Source organism: Terrapene carolina, unplaced genomic scaffold, assembly GCF_002925995.2.
Source record: "Terrapene carolina triunguis isolate 2854851 unplaced genomic scaffold, T_m_triunguis-2.0 Scaffold211, whole genome shotgun sequence".
NCBI classification, from domain to species: Eukaryota; Metazoa; Chordata; order Testudines; family Emydidae; genus Terrapene; species Terrapene triunguis.
The window spans coordinates 38,810,834-38,831,204 of NW_020664562.1; the positions used below are offsets into that span (position 1 = coordinate 38,810,834).

The following is a 20,371-nucleotide window of genomic DNA, read 5'->3' on the forward strand; positions in this document are numbered from 1 at the left end:
CAGACCTACTAGATTGTTCCAAGAAAACTCAACTGAAACTGCCAAGTTTCTCCTGGTTTTGGGTCAAAACCACCACATTTTGCAAGGCTGTAAGATCCTCCAAAAGGGGCTCTGTCTTGTGCATCCATATGGTAAACGGGCTTTATTGGTACATATCATTTTCACCATAAACATACAAACCGACAAAAAAAAATTTCCATCGATGATCATTGAAATTCACAGATAAAGTAAGAAAAATGCTGTACTCAGAGTACTCACAGTTTGACTTAAGGATATTTAATTTGTATATTTTGACATGTGATGTTGAAATTTGTGTTTTAACAGTTATAAAGCTTTACTTTTTTAAATCTTATAACCTACCGTCATTAAATAATTGTCCGTGCCCAATAATTTCCCCCACATACAAACATTGTAATCAATTAAAATTAGAATGCTTAAACTTGATAATTTTGCACAACTATGCAAAATTAACATTGATAAAAAATGTCAAATGCTTTAAAATAAACATTGATATTATCTGTTAAAATTATAAAAACTAAAAACTGAATTCTGCCAAGCCTAAATATGAACAATGCACTCAGATGCTTTCCCTTTTGACTTACTTGAACAAAGTCTTATAGAACCAAAGAATGAACAGAATTCAGAACCCTACTTAACAAACCCTTTTTCTATGTCCAAAAACAAAGGAAATGGGGAAAAAAAAAAGAGAGTGAATCCTCAATTTAAATAAAATAAATTAGAATCTCTGGTTGGTTTTGTTTTTCCTTCCTCTAAATGGCAAAGCATAAGCTAGTGCCCAGAGCACTGTTATTTGTTGCCTGGCCTTATGTGGTTTATGCAACTATATAATGTAGTATTCAATCAAAAGGATTACATCTAATAACAACTGCTTTCGTCAAATGCTACAAATGCTATCCCTGAGGTACGGAGTGGTTTAAAAAGTGGAAACAAAAATGCTTATTTCAAGTCATACATTAAATCTGGGAAAGATTTTAAGTGTTTTATATATACTTTTTATTAGAAACAGATACTGTACATTCATTAGGATCTGTATTCAATTTGAATTATGCTGGATTATGCAAATAAAGTTTCATTTCATTAGCACATGTTTCTTTCAGAAAAACAGATAGAACACTGTGTTTTGGGGTGTGGTGAGGGCACACCCAGAACGAGAAAGATGATGGCCACTGTGGTATAAAAGGGCACACAATGATAACAGGTAATATTTTAATTAAGGAAACTGAATAGTCTCTTTGCATATATATTACTATATGGAAAGTACTGCTTTGATCCTGTCCCGAGGCTGCTATGCATAAACAGAAGCTGCACATCCTTCCTATTATGTTATGTGTTTCAAGTGTGATTCATCCTGGGGATGAGAAAGTTGTGCTTAATGGTATGATTCTTGTATTGATTAAAACCATGTTTGCTGCCATGGTACTCAGTGCAGAAAGCAGAAACTGCACTGTACTCTGTTTGTATGGGGAAAAAAAAGTACTTTTGCAAAAATGTACTTGATAGCTATGGAGAAAGGGAGACCAAAGGATTGTTCGGACTTCCACAAATAGACCATTATTTGCATGATATGTTTTCTTTGTACAAAAATTAATGATCTAGAAATGACCAATGTCTGCTGGCAGACATATAAACAGCAAAATAACTTCTCAACTAGCTCCCCAAATGCAGTAGTAATAAAACGGTCACTAATTTAAGTCAATATTTGTCAACTGAATAAAGAACCAGCTCTTGTAAACATATCATTAGCATGCTAAAATCATGGATTTATATTGCACAGCATGAATTTTATTCAAAGGCTGAATAAAATTCTGCTCTCAATTATCCTCATGAAACCCCATCAAATGAGCTTTGAGACTGATCTCACTGAAGTTTTAGGGAGTGCATGAGAGGGCAAAATTTGTCCCATTAAGTCTTTTTAACTGTTTAATGTGTAGTTTAGTTCTTAGCTGTATAAAAAGGGCACACTAATAGCTTCATCCCCTTGTAGCACCTACAGTGTTCCAGTTCAAAAGGAACATACTCATATAGCTTTCTGTACAATAGAATATGTTTGTTATAAAATAATTTTAACCATTAGAAAAAAACAACATTGCTAGCAAGGCAATCACCTTCATTTATTTAAAAGGTTTTAAATAAAATATTTTTATAGAGCGTGGGTACTGAAAAGTCTGTAAGTTTATTACTGTCTAACTACCATTTATTCAACTACCTCAGCCAAGTCAGGGCTTCTAAGCTTAGCTAGGTCATTGGACCTAGTTCTCGGGATATCCAAGATAGAGGATGGAAAGAAGATGGGTAAAATTTTCAAAAGTGTTTAAGTGACTTCTAAGTTTAAGTCCCATTGGACTTGGACTCCTAAGTCATTTAAACACTTGAAAATTTTACCTGATGTCTTTAAAGGAAGATACAATTTAAAACAAATGATTATTCAGGCTTTCACAGAAGCCCAGACAAAACCACAGAAAATATGAAATGTGTCTTTAAGGTAGGCTAACTTGTAAAATGCAGTCAACCGGGATCTTTTCTGCACGAGAACATCCTCATTATGTGTCCAGCATGGAGGTGCTCTTGTACAGGGAAGATTCTGGTTGATTGATTGCATTTTAGCAGTTAATGTCCTAAAAAAGTGTGTCTCATATTTGTGAATGGACTCAAGCAGCAAGTCCATCAGATCCTATTGATACCATCAGTATGATTAATCTTCATTAAGTGATCATTAGGCCCCATCTCTCAAAGAACCTGATTTTGATGTGAAATCTTTAAGATGTGAAAGAAAATCAGAAATGCAACAGAGTCAGTAAAAGAGAAAATTTGAAAACTAATATTCCCCTTCCCTGTGTGATTTTAAGTTTTATGAGTCAACATTTCAGGGGTCAGTAATTTACAGTAACAAACTGCAGGATAACACCTCATGCAAACGGAAAGAAGCAGAGCAAAATTAGCTGCAATAATCCTTCAAGAATATAAGCATTTTCTTATGGAATCTTACAACAGTCATGTAGCTTTGGGGGGAGGAAAGAAGGATTACGATACAAAAATAACTGCAAGGAACTAATCCACAGAAAAGTAAACGAAAATTGGAACTTCCCTATCATTATATAACTATTCGCTGAACCGTTTCAAATGATTTTACAGTTTCTTTGACAGATACATATATAAGTACCTCTTAGCAAATTGTATTGAATGTATATGCACTTAATCCCCCTGCTTGCACAGTTGAGATGGAATTCTTCCCCTTAGGCCTTTTCAGTTATTACAATCAGTCCGTGTGAGATTACCGCAGATAATCATTAGAGATAATAATTTGGAGGGGGGAGTATACACAGAACTGACAATTAAGTGATTTGGAAATGGGACTGCTATAGAGCTGGCCAAAAATCCAACAAAAAATGGAAAGCCATGTAGGTACGCTTCCCTAGTGCTATTTTCCAAAGTCCCCTGCAGTGCCAGCCTTGTTCTTCCCATGACGTCCATGATAGCTCATGCAGCCACTCGGTCATTTACTACAGCAATCTGGAAGAGCCCACTTGCAACCGCCAAGTCAAGGCCTTCCACTGGACTTAGTTGAAAAAAGGTGGCTTAAATTCATTTATAGATCTTAAGGCCAGAAGACTATCTAATGGGCCCTTCAGCATAAAGCAGACCATAGACTTTCATCCAGTGCTAAAGGGCTCTCCCAGTGCAGAAGAACTCATCAAGTCAAAGGCCTTCATAATGATCTCACTAAGAACAGAATTACCTGGGGGAGTGGACATACTATGAACTACTCCAGTGAAAAGAAAGCACTCCTACACACTCCAGGGTCCTCTAGGTTGCTGCCAGAACTCTGGATTTATGTATATCCCCGCCTTCTACTTGGCTTTTATACCACTGACCCATTAGATTCTCCTATCCAAGCCATTAATCTTCTGGCTGGGGAAAACTCACAGGTGTTCCCTCTGATGCCAGCAATCGAGTCCCTTTAACTTTCCAGAGAGGTCAAGGAACCTCCACAAAAACATCCTGATATTCACGGATTCATAGATGTTAAAGTCAGAAGGGACCATCTAACCCTATCTCCTTTGCAGCACTCCCTTTTAATGCCAGCCCCAGCAGAAAAAAACTGGAAAGTTAACCGAACATGTCCCATATAGCACTGGACAGCTAATAGCAAACTATTGATTACTATTTACTGTTCTAACCCCTTCCACTTTGACATTTCCACCTGGTCTATTTGCCCAAGGGCTGTACCTCTCAAGCTGAAGTGTTGAGGGCCAGTAACTAAGGCTCAGCCACGACAAGAAGATTTTTCTTTATTGTTGTTAGAAGTGGCAAACTAAAGATCAACGCGAGAGGAGCTTGCATAGAATGAAATGTAAGTCACCTGGCAGAAAGAGATGTCAAGAAAGCAACCCTCCTAATATTTTGACAGTCAGCCCTTGACTGTTTGAAAAATTGACCTAATTCCTCTCATTGTAAAGTCCACAAAATTGTATTTTCACATTTCTCACCATTGTTATGGGAGCAGGGGACGGGCGTAATTCTATGCTATTGATGGGCCAGAAGCACCACATTTGGATTTAAATTAGACTGCATGTTGAAGAAAACATGTTTATAATCATGATGTCAGAGTCTGTCATACCCCAGGAACAGACTCTCACCAGTAACAAGAGCAAACCAGATACAATCTGCTCATACATTTAAAAATAAAAAAAAGTTATAGAAACTTCTTCTTTTGAACCCTGATAAATTAGAAGTTCACTAATGAACAGACAGCTCCTCTATTATGAGAATGGACTTTGTGAATATTTCCCTTGCCCAGGGTCTTTTTCCATAAGCTCTCACCTAATAGAAGAGGTGGGAAAGAGCAAAGAGTCTGATCATTTTTTTTTCAGATGGCCCTCTTATATCTTAGTCACAGCTCTGGGATGTACTAAAATCTGGCTTATATAGATGTAAGATATTCCCTCTCCTAATGTGGCAAAGAGCTTGTGTTCTTCACATGATATCCACAGCGTATACTGTGAAGGAAAAATAAAGGGAGAACATAAATAATGGTATAGTTCAATTTATAACCAGTGGAATGACCCATAACTTATGAGAGGCAGAACTCCAAGTGATGATGGCCCTCCACTCTCCTGGGTAAGTAGCATGTATCTTACCACTGCACTCCATAGTGTGCTCTGTTATCCCACACCAGGTTCCAATTATTCCATGACCTATTCAACTTCAGATTTACTTGTTTAAAAGGGTGCAACTAAATCTCACAGAGGGTGTGAGTTAAAGGCTGAGCTTGCACTGAGCTGGACCTCCAAAGCCTATCCAAATGTTCACAGCATATTAATTTATTCTACCATTGTGTTGCTACTAAATTAAGTGATACTAAATTAAAACCACAAAGACAAGGACCAACAGTTAACCACATGCTAAGCAAAACAAGTGTTGCTTGCATCTTGCCCATGGAGGCTACTGTAGCCTTGGGCTCTGAGAAGCTGCTGAGAAGAGTGAGTTTCAAAGGAGGGGGGACCTCAATTCAGAAAGCACTATCACCAGATGTGAAGTGTTTCAAACTTAAAAGTGCCAAAAGCAAGCGTTTCCCAGCTGATCATAACTGATTCCATGGTATCTGAGCTAAAAGGCAATTTTGCTCTCCAGAACAGATACCAGACCATTCAGGATCAGCAACACCTTGACTTGTCCCGTGATTTTAACAGGAAGCTAGTGAAGAGAACTGAGCATCATACCAGTCTGTGCCACTTGGAAGGCAGGCAACTGTATTCTGTACTAGCTTCAGCTCCTGAGTGGGCTTCAGACATAGCCCTAATCAGAACATATTTCAAAGGTCAAGCCTGGCAGTAACACAGGTGTAGATAATCATATTAGAGAAGAGCGGCCACAGCCTCACAGCCATATATAACCATTCGCTGTAATCAACTAGCAGCAGCTTTTAAACGACAGGGTCTTCACCTTTGTTTTTTGGTTCTCTCAATATTGGTTGATTATTATTAAGCCAACAGACTTCTATAGGTCTTGAGGTGGTGGTGTGCTTTCGTGTGCCCTTCAGTTTATCATTAACAGCAAATCAAAATTTGTTTTTCAGAAAAGGATAAAAGGAGAAAGAGAAAATGGCTGAAGGCATTAGAATGCCAAACCCCCCCTTCTTGGTCACCTCTTGGAATCAAGGGACCCAGATGGTGCTATTTTGTGGCCTACATGTAATTATCTCAGTCTAGCTCCTAATGAACAAGTGTCCACATCACTAAAACCACGATCTGGCTGGCACTAGTTACTAACTCTAGATCAAATTTTCTGAAGTACACGTGAAAAAGAAGTTCTTAAGAGAAAAATTGTAAAGGCAATAAATGGGAATAAATATATATTAAAGGCTGTGATGCACTCAGATAGTTCAATAACATTGTATACATACCAGAGATGAGATGAGATTAGGAAAATAGTCTTAGATTATAAATATCCTCGCAGTAATAATAGTTACTGAGATTACAAATATTTAGAATAATACATTATTTGAAGAGTGAGATTAAAACAGGTTCAAAGGACTGGCTTGGGTTTTTTTTTAAAAAACAGTAAAAACAGCTTGTGTGCCATAGTCATTCCAGTATGCTGGTGGTAGCTACAACATCAGACCATCTCTACTCAGTATTTTCCTTTACAGATCAAGTTAAAAGACTAAGAATTTTACTGCTCTTAGGAAGGATACAAAAACACACAATGTACACAGCATTGTTATAGACCATTTTTTCTGTGGAGGGGCAAAAAACTTAAAAGCTTCATCAAATCTTAAAAAAAAAAATCTTTCAAAAAATTCAAAATAGTTTCAATTTGCTGTAATAGAGAGACTGGAATGCCACCCACTTACCCCCAAGGGATTACACTCAACCCTGGTTAATCCATTCTGGCTTTAGCCAGATGTCTGGATATCTGAAAGACTTCAATGATTAGCAATTCCATAATATGTTCATATTTGCATAAAAATGCAGTTTGCAAACTGGTTTAGATTAACCAAACATACCCACTGTATAATGTTTCGTAACAATGGCTGGGACTGAAGCTAAGGCAGAATAAAAACAATCTGTTTAATAACAAACAAGAATCTGTTCATATGGTGAACACTAAGACCTAGAGCCATTAAAGTTCTGTGGTTCCCCACTTCTTTACAGAGTTCAGCAGAAGCCCTGCCTCATTACACAGGTATTCAGCACCCGTTCTTTTCTCCTTGTATTTTCTACTGTAAAGGAACATCACAGGTATGCCACTGCCTTTCAACCAAAGCAGACCGGAAAGGTGGTCTTGTGGTTAAGGAACTCAACTGTGACTTAGGAGGGCTGGTTTCAATTCACAGCTCTATCAAAGACTTCCTGTGTGAGCTTGGAGAAGTCACTTGGCCATCGTGTGGCTAAGTTTCTCTATTGCGAAATACAAATAATGCTTCCTTTGTCTTGTCATTTTATGCTGTTAAATGCTTTTGGACAGGGTCTTGCTGATACTATGGTGTCAAGGCTAAATCCCCACTCTGGCACTTCGACTGCAGGAAGTGGCGGCCCGCAAGGATTCTAAAAATTAATACGTGCCACTCCAGGCTTGTATTAAATTCCCAAGGTTACAGCTTTTCTCTGACCTTGGCTTGGTAAATGCTGCCACGACCCAAATGCAAAAAAAAACAAAAAACCTTGGATCCAGGAAGGAGCACAAGGAAGCCCTGATCTCAGTTGGAACCTCTAGGCAGGGCCGATGGGGGGGGAAAGCCGGCACAAATTACCAGGGCCTGGCGGTCCGGAAGAGGGCCCGGCTTCCCCCCCCCCCACCCCCATCGGCCCTGTTTAGCCGGTCCGCCCTTGCTGGGGGGCCCGAAAAAAAATTTTCACCGGGGCCCAAACCCGCTCTCGGCGGCCCTGCCTCTAGGTGCTACTGTGAGAAAAAATACCAAGACCATACTGAAACACCATAATGCACTTCAAAAAGTAGTATTTGCTTTTATAAGTTTAGGGTTGTGTGAAACTCAGGTTTTTCCTATGCAGTGGTTGATTGAGATGGTTTCCAATAAGCTTGGGTTTGTACATTCTGTATGTTTTGGGTTCAAACATACTCAATAACTCAAAGTGAAACTCAGCTGTAATATGTAATCATAAACCAACCTGGTTCATTTAAAACTAGTCCCAGGTTCTTTGAATAGGTTCAAGAACCTTAACAAATGTTTTGACAATCCTGAACTGAATTTTAAGTATGTAACAAGAAGCAAAAACAAGGCAGGTTATACATGGTTTCCAGTTTCGCTCCAAATAGCTACATTGCCTTAACTAGGATATTGTAATCCGAGAGCCGGATTGTGTTAAAACTTTCACAATGAGCTCTTCACAGCAGTTATGGCTGGGGGAAAAGTTCAGGCAAATGAAGAATTTACCCAAATCTTTGCCCAAAACACAAACTGAGCCAGATCCAGATATTTCCCACTGGAAGTACCACCATTATTTGTCAGACATTTTCCTGGTTCTGGCCAGGAGCACTGAAATACAAAAGGCTCTTTGCAGAGTAATATTAAGCCAACCAGCAGATAGGAAGTACCAGATCTCTCATAAAAAGGCTATTGTTGTGATATTTCCAGACCAGCATTACTATCTCTGGCAGTTTGATTAGTGAGAATAATGGTCTGAATTCTCACTGCTGAACCAAGCCTCCAACCCTGTTGAGGCCAGATCTTCAAAAGTACTGAGCATCCACCACTGAAAGTGAAGTCAATGGGAGCTACAGATACTCAGCACCTCTGAAAGTCAGGCCTTTGAGGTTCACCTACAGCTATCAAAATGGCCCCTCATCATGACTCACAAGTGGGGATTGATCCTGGCACCCTCAGCACTAAAAGTACAGACCTCTACAATTTGAGTCAAAAGAGTACCTTAGGTAGTAGTATCCTTACACAATGTGTGGGCCAACCACTAGATGGGCAGCAGCATGACACTCTTAGCCAGCATGTTACACTTACAACTCCAGCCTTTGAGAATAAGGTTTCACAGCAATAAGAGAAAATGCTGCCTGTAGATGAAACCAAGATGTTTATCTCTGGAGAGGAATTCCCATGCTGTGAATGTGAAAGAGTATATCCCTCCAAAGTCAATCTTGAGTGCTAGGAGTGACAAAGTGTCTTCTAATATATTTCTGCTCTCCGGAGGGAATATGTGATGAGGTTATAAAGTTACTTAACATTTTTCCTTTCTTATCTCTGATCTTCCGATTTCCCATGGCCTGCTGCTGTGCTCTGACACAGGTCTACGCCATGCTGTCTCTTTCCCAGCTACTTCACTACTCCTGGAGCAGATGTTCAGACCTGAGCGGCAGAAAAAGTAGAGCATCTGGGAAAGAGACAGAAGTATAGTTCACTGACATCCCTCGAAGGAACAGAGCAGCAGGTCGCAGGAAGCTATTGTGAAGTATCAGTTTCAACATGTGACCGGCCAGGCTTGGAAAATCCTTTCAATAAAATGCAGGTTTATGCCATGGTCTCTAGTAACTGCCATATGAACCTGCTGCATAAGAGGAGCTGATCCTGTTAAGAAGCACTAATACTGAGTACTCAGATTGCTGGGATCACCAACATAGAGTTAGCAGCAGGACAAGTGCTAAAGAGGACTAAAATCATATCTTAATAGCAACATACTGCAAAACCAGATCAGTAGCAGAAAATGATTTCTACTGTTAAGTAGGAATTCAGGTCATAACACACTATCTAAATTAAGGGTCATTACTCCCCTTAATGCATGCACATACCCAACTCCAATTAACAGTAGTGGAAGTTAGACATAACGGAGGCTAAGATGAGAATACAACCCATAGTTTACAGTGTCACACAGATGTACATGGACATTTGAGAAAAAACAAAACATATATGCAAAGCGTTGTTTAAGTTTTTTAATATGTTCATTAACATAGCTAAGACGCAGCTATATGAACTACAGCTGATGGATATATTATTTGAATATTATTCAAACATTTTGTGTTGGAATAAACTGCACAATGCATATTTATTTTCCAAACGACTCAGCTAGCATGAAATTCAGCTCTAGGCCAGCACACAGCAAGGCTTAAGTGGTGCCTAGCCCTTGCTCAGCCCCTCTGCATGGGGTAAATTTCACTCCCAGCATACAGCGCTAAGCCAATATTGGAATGTCATGTTTTAAAAATAAAGTATTGGTGAATTCCCCCTATTTTTGCCCAGATTTAGCAATACGTGCATTGGTAAAAAAAAGGATATTGCAGCCACGTTGAATTTCTACTCCTCTCCTGTGTCAGATAGGATGCAACTCCTCAGGACTGACTGTGAATCTTGCATCACTGTTGGTGCTTTTCCTGGATTTAACTGATTGTTTTCAAGTGGCAACATCTAATCATTCCCCAAATCTGTGTGTCTGTTTTACCAATATGGACCTTGGGATTCTTTTCGCAAGTCACTAGCCATTTCCTTTCAAATGTAACTCTGCAAAATTATTTGGAGGCAGGGGAGCCCAATTGGCTCCATTTCAGGAAGGGATTTTACTACAAAACCCAAGGAGGATATTGAGGACCCTGCATTATTACTTTCTGTCATTATAAAGGGCTTGCTTTTCTTAAATAGCTTTTGTTTCAAAGCTTTACAAATCTGGCTGAATGGAATGGGAATCTAACATCACATTGCATTGCAGATCTGAAATATACTTATTACAGTGCCTTTCACAAGAGGGTCTCAAAAAGCTTTATAAACATACTTTAATAGTACCTATGTGAGCTGAAATTATCCCCATTTTATAGCTGAGCAGACTATCTCACTTTCCTATGTGCTTTTCATATTTAAAATTGATGCAAATATAGTTCAAAATGGACATATAAAAGAAATTAAATAAAACCAAAGACAAAACCTCCCATATGTAACATTACACCAGTACTCACAATGAAAGTAATATTGTTAGTAACTACATAGCAAAAAGTGTGACTTCTTTTCCTGGATCACGCTGTAGATACCAAAACACCAAAATAATCACTGAAACTTTGAAATGTTTCTTATTTATCACGTAAAATTGTTCTCACAGGAACTAGAGAGGTGTACTTCAGTTAATCAAAATATTGTGTTGTCATTTATACAATGTCACTGAAAATTGCTCTAATCTATTCAGATCTGTATTGTTTATATTATGAATGATTGAGTTAAATGTCTGTCAATATTACAGGCATAATACCGACAAGTAACAAAGATGACAATCTCTGCTCTAAAGAGCCGGTGTTTGATAATTAACATATGTACAGAGCTCTAATAATACTAAGTATGGAGCTCGACTTTCAAACCCTTACTTGTGAGAGTTGTGCTTGTACTTAATCACATAAATAGTCCGACTGTCTTCAATACAAAAGACAACATCAAAAAAGTAAGGCCTGATTTGCTAGTTTTTCAATACTGCTCCTTTAACAAAATAAAAATATAACTCTATAAATATGGCTGTATATTTAGTATATTCATGTAAGAGAACTTTTAACATGCAGGAATCATTTTTAAAATATGAACTATTTTATCGCTGTATTGTTCTTTTTATTAATGAATGACAAGGTGTGAAATTTACTAGCTTTGCCAAGATAAGACCATGATATGATCTGTCTAGTTTATCTATGGTTCACATAGCAGTTTCACCTCTAAAACACTGGTGGGTATTTTCTGCTCAGCTTTAATCTAGTACTTACAGCAAGATTGGTACATTACACTGACAATGAATAATACACATTTTTTAGAAGCACAAAATGACTGGCTTTATAAGTAGACCACAGTTTACCAGATTTCTAAACAACATTGTTTCTAAATTTACAGATTTAAACAATGTTTCTAAAAATCACACACATTTCTAAACATAAAATTCATAACTGAGCTCACTATGGCAAGATGACAGTGGAGGACAGGGCCTGGAAGGGATACACTGTTTATTTTTTATTTTGTATTAGTTACCTTTTTGGATATTTCTGGCATGCAAGATAGCTTATATGTTACAAGCAGCTGCATTTAGTTAGGGATTTTTGAAGAATTTTCTACTCTGAGGTGCTTTTTAGTGTCTCAGAAGGCTACTGCATTTCTGTGCATGTCTCTGAAGAACAGTATCTAGTGTCACACCTCAGGGAAGGTTTTTTGTCCAGCTTTAGATATTTGTATTTAAGAGCTATAAGGAATCTTTAAGTAGACCCCTGCCTAGATCTCATTTGCAAAGGCTTAAGTTAAATAAAATGTCCTATGTGTATGTAATTAGCAAGCCATTCTCCATGGACATAATTACAGTAATACACAAACTATTATTCTAATTATTCATTTGTAGTTAGCGCAACTTGTGAATAGACATGCCAGATACCAAAATCAGTCAAACAGCTCCAAAACGTATTTCCATCCTTCCATACACTGTTAGTCAATGATAGAAACATTGTATTTGTTTGTAAACATATAATGCATACTGACTGAAACAGAAAACTATTGCCCTATGGATGAAAAACTGGGATATAGCACTGCTAATCAAAGGTGGAGGAATGCTAATCCACTGGAGGTAACTTTCAAAAAGGGCAACAGTTTTTCCTATTATTTAAAATACATAGTCTACGGATCTATGTTTTTATGCATAAAAATTGTTTTACCCTATTCATGGTACTTCTGCCATGACTCTACTTTAGCTCACAGAGCTACATGATATTCAACAATAATAAAACTGGAGCTGTAATAACAATAGCCATCACAGATACTGTAACGAGGGAGGGGGGAAAGCCAAGTTATAGAATTCCTGTTCCTCATATTCACACTAACCTTGTGGTTTTACTTAGAACATTTTTGGGCCAACCTCTCAGTGCACTTGGGAAGAGCATTTAAAAATAAATTATTTACTTTTATGTGCATGCTGCTTTTAATTTGCTTTTTCTATGTTTTGTTTCCTGCACTGTGGCTGCCAACCCTTCAAAAACAAAAAACAGAAGTGCAAAGAAAACTCTGTTCAAATTCTGCATGGAGCATGAGTTACATTTAAATGTTACAAAGATGATTTTGTACTAAATATGATGCAGCAGGCTTATGTTGTGCCCAAATGATTCTATTTTAGCTCATCTAATCCTCTCTCAGTCAATAACCAAACAGTCGATTTTTAAAATGATTAGACAGCACTGCTAGAAAGATAACTATGCAAGCTAGTTTACATCACATGCTCATGTCTCAACTAGATTATTTGGTAACCCAAAGTGGACATGAGTAGATTTTTAAGCTCCTGTCCTACATATGCTTGAAGATTCACTTATTTTTACTCATATGAGTTGTCCTAGTGAACTGACTACTGACATGAATTAATTTACACTCATCCTGAAGAGCTTGCAGGATCAGGATGTCAGATTATAAACTCTTTGGAGCAGAAACCATGTCTTTATAAATGTTTGAACGGGTCTTATTATGGTAACTTCTGTACACGATAGGGAGGCTGGTTTTATTGTAATGCGAATATTAAATAATAATCATGTAGATCAATGGATTGGATTCCTTGGATTCCCAATCAGACCTTGGATTCCCAATCAATCAGTATTAAAGCTTTCCTTTAATAGTGAAAGTTGTACAGTTGTTAAGGTTACCTGTATATAAGGATGTTCATTAAAGGCCTTATTTTCACAGGTCTGAAAAAATATCCTCCTTTATATCTGAAATGTCCATGTTTGGTCTCAGCCAAAGCACATGGACCTTTTTTGGTGGTGGTAGTGGGGGAGGCGGGGAATGGAGAAATCCATTCACCCATTTTTGAATTATGGAAAAATTAAATTATACACTTCTAGTTTAAGTAAATGGTAATATATCTTTTTGCTTACATAACTCAAAATCTGCTAAATTTTATCATTTAAGATTTTCGAGTTAGCTAATCTTCACTGAGGTCTAGATCCTTACATATTTAGAACAAAAATTAATTATATGTATTGAAAAATTTCTCATTGCATGATGATAATGTTTACTAATCTGAGACAATACAATAGTTAATCTGGCACCAAGTTAACACTAATTAATATATAGGAGAACAGTTTACAATATAGCAAAGATTTCTACAGACAATATTTCAATGCAGACATTGATTCTGTATTGAAATCCTTATGCTCCTACACAGCTTGTAAATAGCACAGAATAGAGCCTCTCTCCTGCAAAATTTATAGTAAATCCAAGAGAGCAAATTGTGGGCTTAAACTCTGCTGATTGAGCATAATAAGGTTTGGGTTTGGGTTTTTTTTAAACTTTTACTTTATTAAAAAATAAAACAAAACCTCATGTTAAGGTAACATTAAGGTTATTAATTTAAACACTAAAAGGTCAGGAAATGAAAATGTGAAAGTTCATAGTAACATTAATTTAGCCTTTTTAATGTTTATGTTGTTAAATATACATAAAATATTCAACAGAAGACATTCAAACTCAACATTAGCCAGCTGTCACCACACAGATGTCAGAGAACTCCTTCTCTAAGGCTAGACCCTGATCCAGCAATTAAATGTGTATGATTAGACCCTTGTACCCACACAGTCACATTGACATCAACAGGATCCATCCACATGGATCCAACAGCAGAATCAGGGCCAAGTGAAAGATAGGGATAATCTCAGACTACTGTGTGGTAACTGTTGGCAACAGTTGACTTTTTAATGGCAACCATTCCATAGCATGTGCAATAAGGCCATTGGCTGAGTTGGTGTTATTAAAACCTTTTTTTCACCATTGTGGTAGCCATGTTGGCCCTAAAACCGGAAGAAGAGCTCTCTGTAGCTCAAAAGTTTGTATCTTTCACCAACGGAAGTTGGTCCAATAAAAGATATTACCTCATCCACCTTGTCCCTTTATTAAAACCTTAACTTTTTCATTGCTTGACCTCTGAGTATTTAAACTCAAACTTAACATGGCATTAATGTATATTTTTCTTTTTTGAATATACATTATGGCCAAGATTTTCAAAAGTGACTTGATCAACTTGACACACCTTACAGGGGCCTGATGTTAGGTTATGCATGCTCAGCATTTTTTGAAGCCTTTCAAAAAATCACCCAAAATCACTAGTCATTTTTAAATATCTTAGCCTAAATATGCACACTTTACCTAATGCCAGTCCAGGCTTATCAGCCTCTATTTCTTTTATGTATGTGTTATATGATGACTCAAATCTAAAATTATTGAAATGGCTACAATTAAAAATAAAACAAAACAATATTAAAATGAACAGATCACAAATATTGTTGGTTAAAACTAAACAAGAGATTTGCTTTAAGGTCATTGTTATCAATTTGCTCTGGAACTATATAAGTAAGATGGCAAAGCATTCCACATAGCCGGAACTAAAAAGACAAATCATCATTGATAATATTACCTTACAGACCTTAAATCAAATATCAAAAGCAGAAAGAAATGCCTAGGTATAGTTACATTTAGCTAACAACTCAGTCAAACTCTTGGAAAGTGTTTTTATAAAGCAATTAAGTACAGATCAAGTATAAAACTTGACTTCATTAACTGGAATATAGGAATGTTTGGAATCAGAGGAAAATAAGCCAAATATGTCTCTTAAGAAAGAGCCGGGGGGGGGGGGGGGGATAGCTCAGTGGTTTGAGCACTGGCCTGCTAAACCTAGGGTTGTAAATTCAATCCTTGAGGGGGCCACATAGGGATCTGGGGCAAAATCAGTACTTGGTCCTACTAGTGAAGGCAGGGGGCTGGACTCAATGACCTTTCAAGGTCCCTTCCAGTTCTAGGAGATAGGATATCTCCATTAATTAAAAAAAAATTAAAGCCTGGTTATAGTATTTTTCAAGAAGAAGAATACTGATGTGAAATTTAAAGTCCTAACAGAACTTTGTCTAACTACTGGATTAAAATGTTTGCAATTTGACAGAGGTAAAATGTAGATTTAAAATTCCTCAGAGGATATTCTTCAGGATGAACAAACTGATGTTCAAGCTTTTACTTCTGTCTGCTTCCTGGTTATACTCTTCCCTTCATTCCAAAAACCCAGTTAATAAGTTATCAACTGATACACATTTAATCTTAGACAGCCAGATTCTAGTACTTCCTTACTCTGTAAATAGCCTCACTGATATCAATGGGACTATTCATGCAGTAAGGGAGTAAAGATATCAGAATCTGTCCCAAAGAGATATACAATTTCTGTTATAAGCAGCTTTCAGGTTAGTCTTGGCTAATAAAAAAAATTAAATTCTAATGTCTATGGATTGTTGAAAAGGCCTCTTGTTCAGTGTTGCCCCTTGAAAAGATATTCTCACTCTCCTTCTCCTTGGTACCTTATGCCGTGTCGGTGCTTTTCTAAATACAGCTTAAAACAATATCAAAAAGGGGTTTCTTTCTGTTGTCTTAACCAGACACAGGTATCCTGCCAAGGAGACTCGAACTGGGGTTGCCTCTTGCAGATTGCATATTAAAGTGAAGCCCAACACCCTGACGGCTTGAATCAACTTTTCACCCCTCCTCAAAGAAAGAATCAGTTGTATCCACAGGAACAGCCCATCTTCCCTTTCATTGTGTCCCAGCACAGAGAGGAGGGGGAAGCACTGATGGCTTCCCGCAGGGGAAAGTAATACGCTTTGCCTTTCTTATTAGCTTTACTCTAAATGTTGCCATTGTCTTTAAAGAGGATCCCAATCAAGTATGCATTAGATTGCGGCTTAGAAACCACATTCAGCCCACTGCCCAGATGCACCCAGTTTTTACCGTACTTTGCAAATGCAAATAACGCGCACACACACACACACACACAGCTGCTGCTCCTCCTCCCACCTCTCTGGGCTGCAGCTGGGAAGGGTGGAAGCGACAAGGGAACAATTGGTGAATCGGGGCTTTGTCTGGGGTCACCCAGTTTCATTCACAAAAATGCACGTCCTGCGGAAAGACCGCCGGACTCCCCCGTCTCTGGCATCGGCGCGGGCCAAGCCAAACGGGCTGCGGCTCTTTGGCGGGGACGGGAGGGGAGAGAGAAGCCAAACTCCCTCTTTCCGCCGAGATGACAGCGGAGCGCGCCCCGGCCGGCGCCCGAGGGAGCCCCCTTCCCCGCAGCGAGAGGGCGCCCCGGGGGGCCGGGCTGAGGCGGGGGGCGGAGGAGCGCCGGGGCTGGGCGGGTGGCGGGCAGAGGGGATGGAGGAGCGGAGAGGCAGGCACCGTGGGGAGCGCTGCGGAAGGCTCCGGGGGGAGCGGCGGCGCCCCCAGCGCGTCCCCCCGGGGACACAGAGCAGCGGCGAGTCACTTTCCAAAGGGCCCGCCCGAGGTGGCGCCGGGAGCCGAGCGGGGACCGCGGCGCGTCTTACCTCGGGCTGCGCCCCCGAGCTCCGCCAGGCTCCCCGCGTGCAGCAGCAGCAGCAGCAGCGGGAGGCTCCGCTCCCAGCCGCCCGGCCGGGGCATTCCTGAGCCGGCTCTCGCTACTCCGACATCCGCAGGACAGCGCCCGGAGCCCGGGCCAGCTCTCCCCGCCGCGCTGTGCCGGGGGGGGCTCTGCCCTCCCAGCCCTTCCCCACGCCGGCCGGGCACTGAGCGGGGGCGGCTGCTTCCCCGTTCCCTCCCTCAGCCCCTCACTTGTCACTTTCCAAAACCTCCCCTCAGAGCCCGGCCCCGCACCCCCCACCGGCGGGCGGCCCAGCCTGGCCCAGCAGCGCCCCCTGCCGGCCCCGCCGAGTCACTCCCAGCCCCTGCCAACCTCGGCCTGGCTGAGCCTCCGCCGTCCCCAGCCGCAGGAGCGACCCGCGCCCCTCATCCAGCCTCTCCCCACAGCCCCGGGGTCAGCACCGGCGGGCAGGAGCGGGCTGAGGGGAGCCTGGGAAAGGGAAGGAGCTGGGAGGCGGGGAGAGGGGCATAGGGGCTGGAACTAGGGGTGCTGCCGCACCCCCTGGCTTGAAGTGGTTTCCATCATATTCAGGGTTTACATCAATGGCTCCCAGCGCCTCTATAAAAACTGTTCCAGCCCCGCTGGGGAGAGGGAGAACTTGGGGTGCCTGGGAGCCTCCTCCCCTTAGATCGCTCACCCCTCCCATGAGAGACGGAATCAACCTATTGGGTCATTTAATCCAGTGAGTCTCTGTGCCCCCCCAGGACTTCAAACGATCCCTGGTTTCTTGCCAGGCCAGGCGCCACCCAAAATTGGGATCCTGGCGAGGAGCCAGGGGCTGATTGCGGGCGGTGGGGTGGCTGTGTGAAGGGATGGAGTGGGTGCTGGAGCGCGTTTTCTCTCCCTTACAGTGCTCAACTCTGGGGCAACTCTGCCCCCTCTGGGAGCACTCACTGTTGGCCCCAGCTGAAGGCTGTGCTGAGGAGGGGGAGAAGTGCAGTGCAGTGGGGTGGATCGGGCAGGGAAGGGTGGTTACAGCATCAGGAAGGACCTGGCCCCATCTGAGTCCTACCACATGCTGCTTTCCCCAAGCAACTGATGTGATCCTTGGGCCTTCCTTCCAGGCTCCCCCGAGGGTCACACTCCATAGGATAAGGAGCCCCAATCTGGTACAGAATGGTTTCCTTTGGCCACTTTCTTGTTCCTTGTCCCCTCTAATTATATCTCTGCAGTTTCCAGTACTTCCTTTTGGAGAGATTGCTCTAATCAGAGATAGACATAGGTTAAGCAGTTGCCACCTAAGGCCCCATATCCTAAGGGGCACTGCTAAAATATCACTGGGACTTCCAGGATCACTCACTCAAAACTAGTCCCAAATAGTTTTTCTGTGGATGGTTTGCCATCTGGTTCCTGTTTTCTCTATTAGTCATGTACATCAGTAAACTTTAATGCCCAGATATGCCCTATAATCCTTTGCACCAGCTGCTGCAACATCCACTTCAAAGCCAAGAGCGTCTCGTGGGGGGTTGGGGGGCACACGGGGGCACGTCCCCCTCCGAGATTTCTGCCAGGGTTTATATGCCCTGCCCTGAACTCTGCTACATACCTCCAGAACCTTTAAATTATGCCCTCCCTCTGATTATCAACAGTTACGTGTCACCTCTATTCAAAGCTAAGGATCCCAAGGCAAAGGATTCTGGTATATGTTTGGGATCTAAATGCAAGCCCTGCACACAACTGAGCCAAAGCAAGGAGAACTTTCAAGGAGAAGAAATAGCAACAATAGGAGATCTGGTGGCTTGCTGTGTGGGGTGATTTGGTGGGAAAGGAGTGGGAAATGATGGAGAGAGGTTCAGTCCCATCATTGCTTAGGGTATCAGTGCCAGCATGGCCTTAAGTCTAATAGATCCATATGTAGCCAAAACGTCCCTTGATTGAATTTAATCTCACTACTCCTAGCTAGACTCCACTGTATTACCCTTCACAACTCTGAATCTTCCTGTCTGTTTTAAACATTCAAATACTTGTAGGTGTCTGTTGCATCCTCCTTAGTTATTATTAATAAAGCTGCGTATTTAGTTCTTTTAATCTTCTCTCCAGACCCATTCTACTTTTTGGTTCCTTTCCCTAAATTCACTCCCATTTGTCAACATCTTTCTGGCACTTGAGGTGCCCAGAATTAAATACAGGTTTGAGTAGCCAAATAGAAAGGGACTGCTGCCTCTGAATTCAGTAGTATGAGGGCTCTTCACTTGTAACCCAAAGTTGCATTAGCTTTTTTGTTGCTGTCATGATAACTCGTGGCAAATTCAGTGCAACTTGCAATCCATTCATCTTTCTAAGCATCTCCCTCCCATTGAATATCCATGTTCCAGATTATTTTCCCCAGATGTATTAATTTATATTTTTGCAGGCTGAATTTTATTTTGTTATTGCTGCCAATATTCCTAATGTTTCCAGGCACCTTTTTTTATTATTTCTCTGCCCTTGAGGGGTTTTCGAACATCTATCAATTTACTCCCTGCAAATTTCACTGAGGCAGCTGTTTACTCCCTCTTCCATCTTATTAATTAAAATGGTAAATAAAACTGGCTCTGTTAGTGACCCAGTGGATGCTGTTTTATCTGAAAGTGAGTAGGCAAAATTGACACAAAGATCTCCTCTGAGCTAATTCACAACTGCAGGAAAAGGTCATTTTGTCTCTGACCCTAAACAACGTGGGTTCGACTCCGCCTGCCGTGAGAAGGAATTTCTACTTTATTGAACCTTGCAGCATCCATCTGGATATTTCACCTTTATCTCCTAATTGACCCAGAACAACTGCAAACTGACAGACAAAAATCACTTCTACAGATCTCTTGGTGTTTTTAGAACGACTCTCAAAACCCCTACATCAAAACAATACTGACAACACATCATCTAGAAACTGTTAAGCAGTTTCACAGTATTATGGTATAGCAGGCTTTAGTGTGCTAGGACAAGCTGGCTACTGTGTAGATGGAAAACACACACCTACAATGCTCTAAATA

The 20,371-nt window shown here is 40.6% G+C and overlaps 1 protein-coding gene across 1 annotated transcript in view; it reads right to left on the reverse strand.

Moving 5' to 3' along the window:
• Window positions 1-17,484, reverse strand: part of LOC113407454 (inactive tyrosine-protein kinase transmembrane receptor ROR1) — a 241,766-nt gene extending 224,282 nt beyond the window's left edge. Inside the window, exon 1 of the mRNA XM_026656003.2 lies at window positions 17,329-17,484. Coding sequence (XP_026511788.1) covers window positions 17,329-17,422 — 94 coding nt within the window. The 5' untranslated portion in view covers window positions 17,423-17,484. The remainder of the gene's footprint in view (window positions 1-17,328) is intronic.
• Window positions 17,485-20,371: the final 2,887 nt, after the last annotated feature.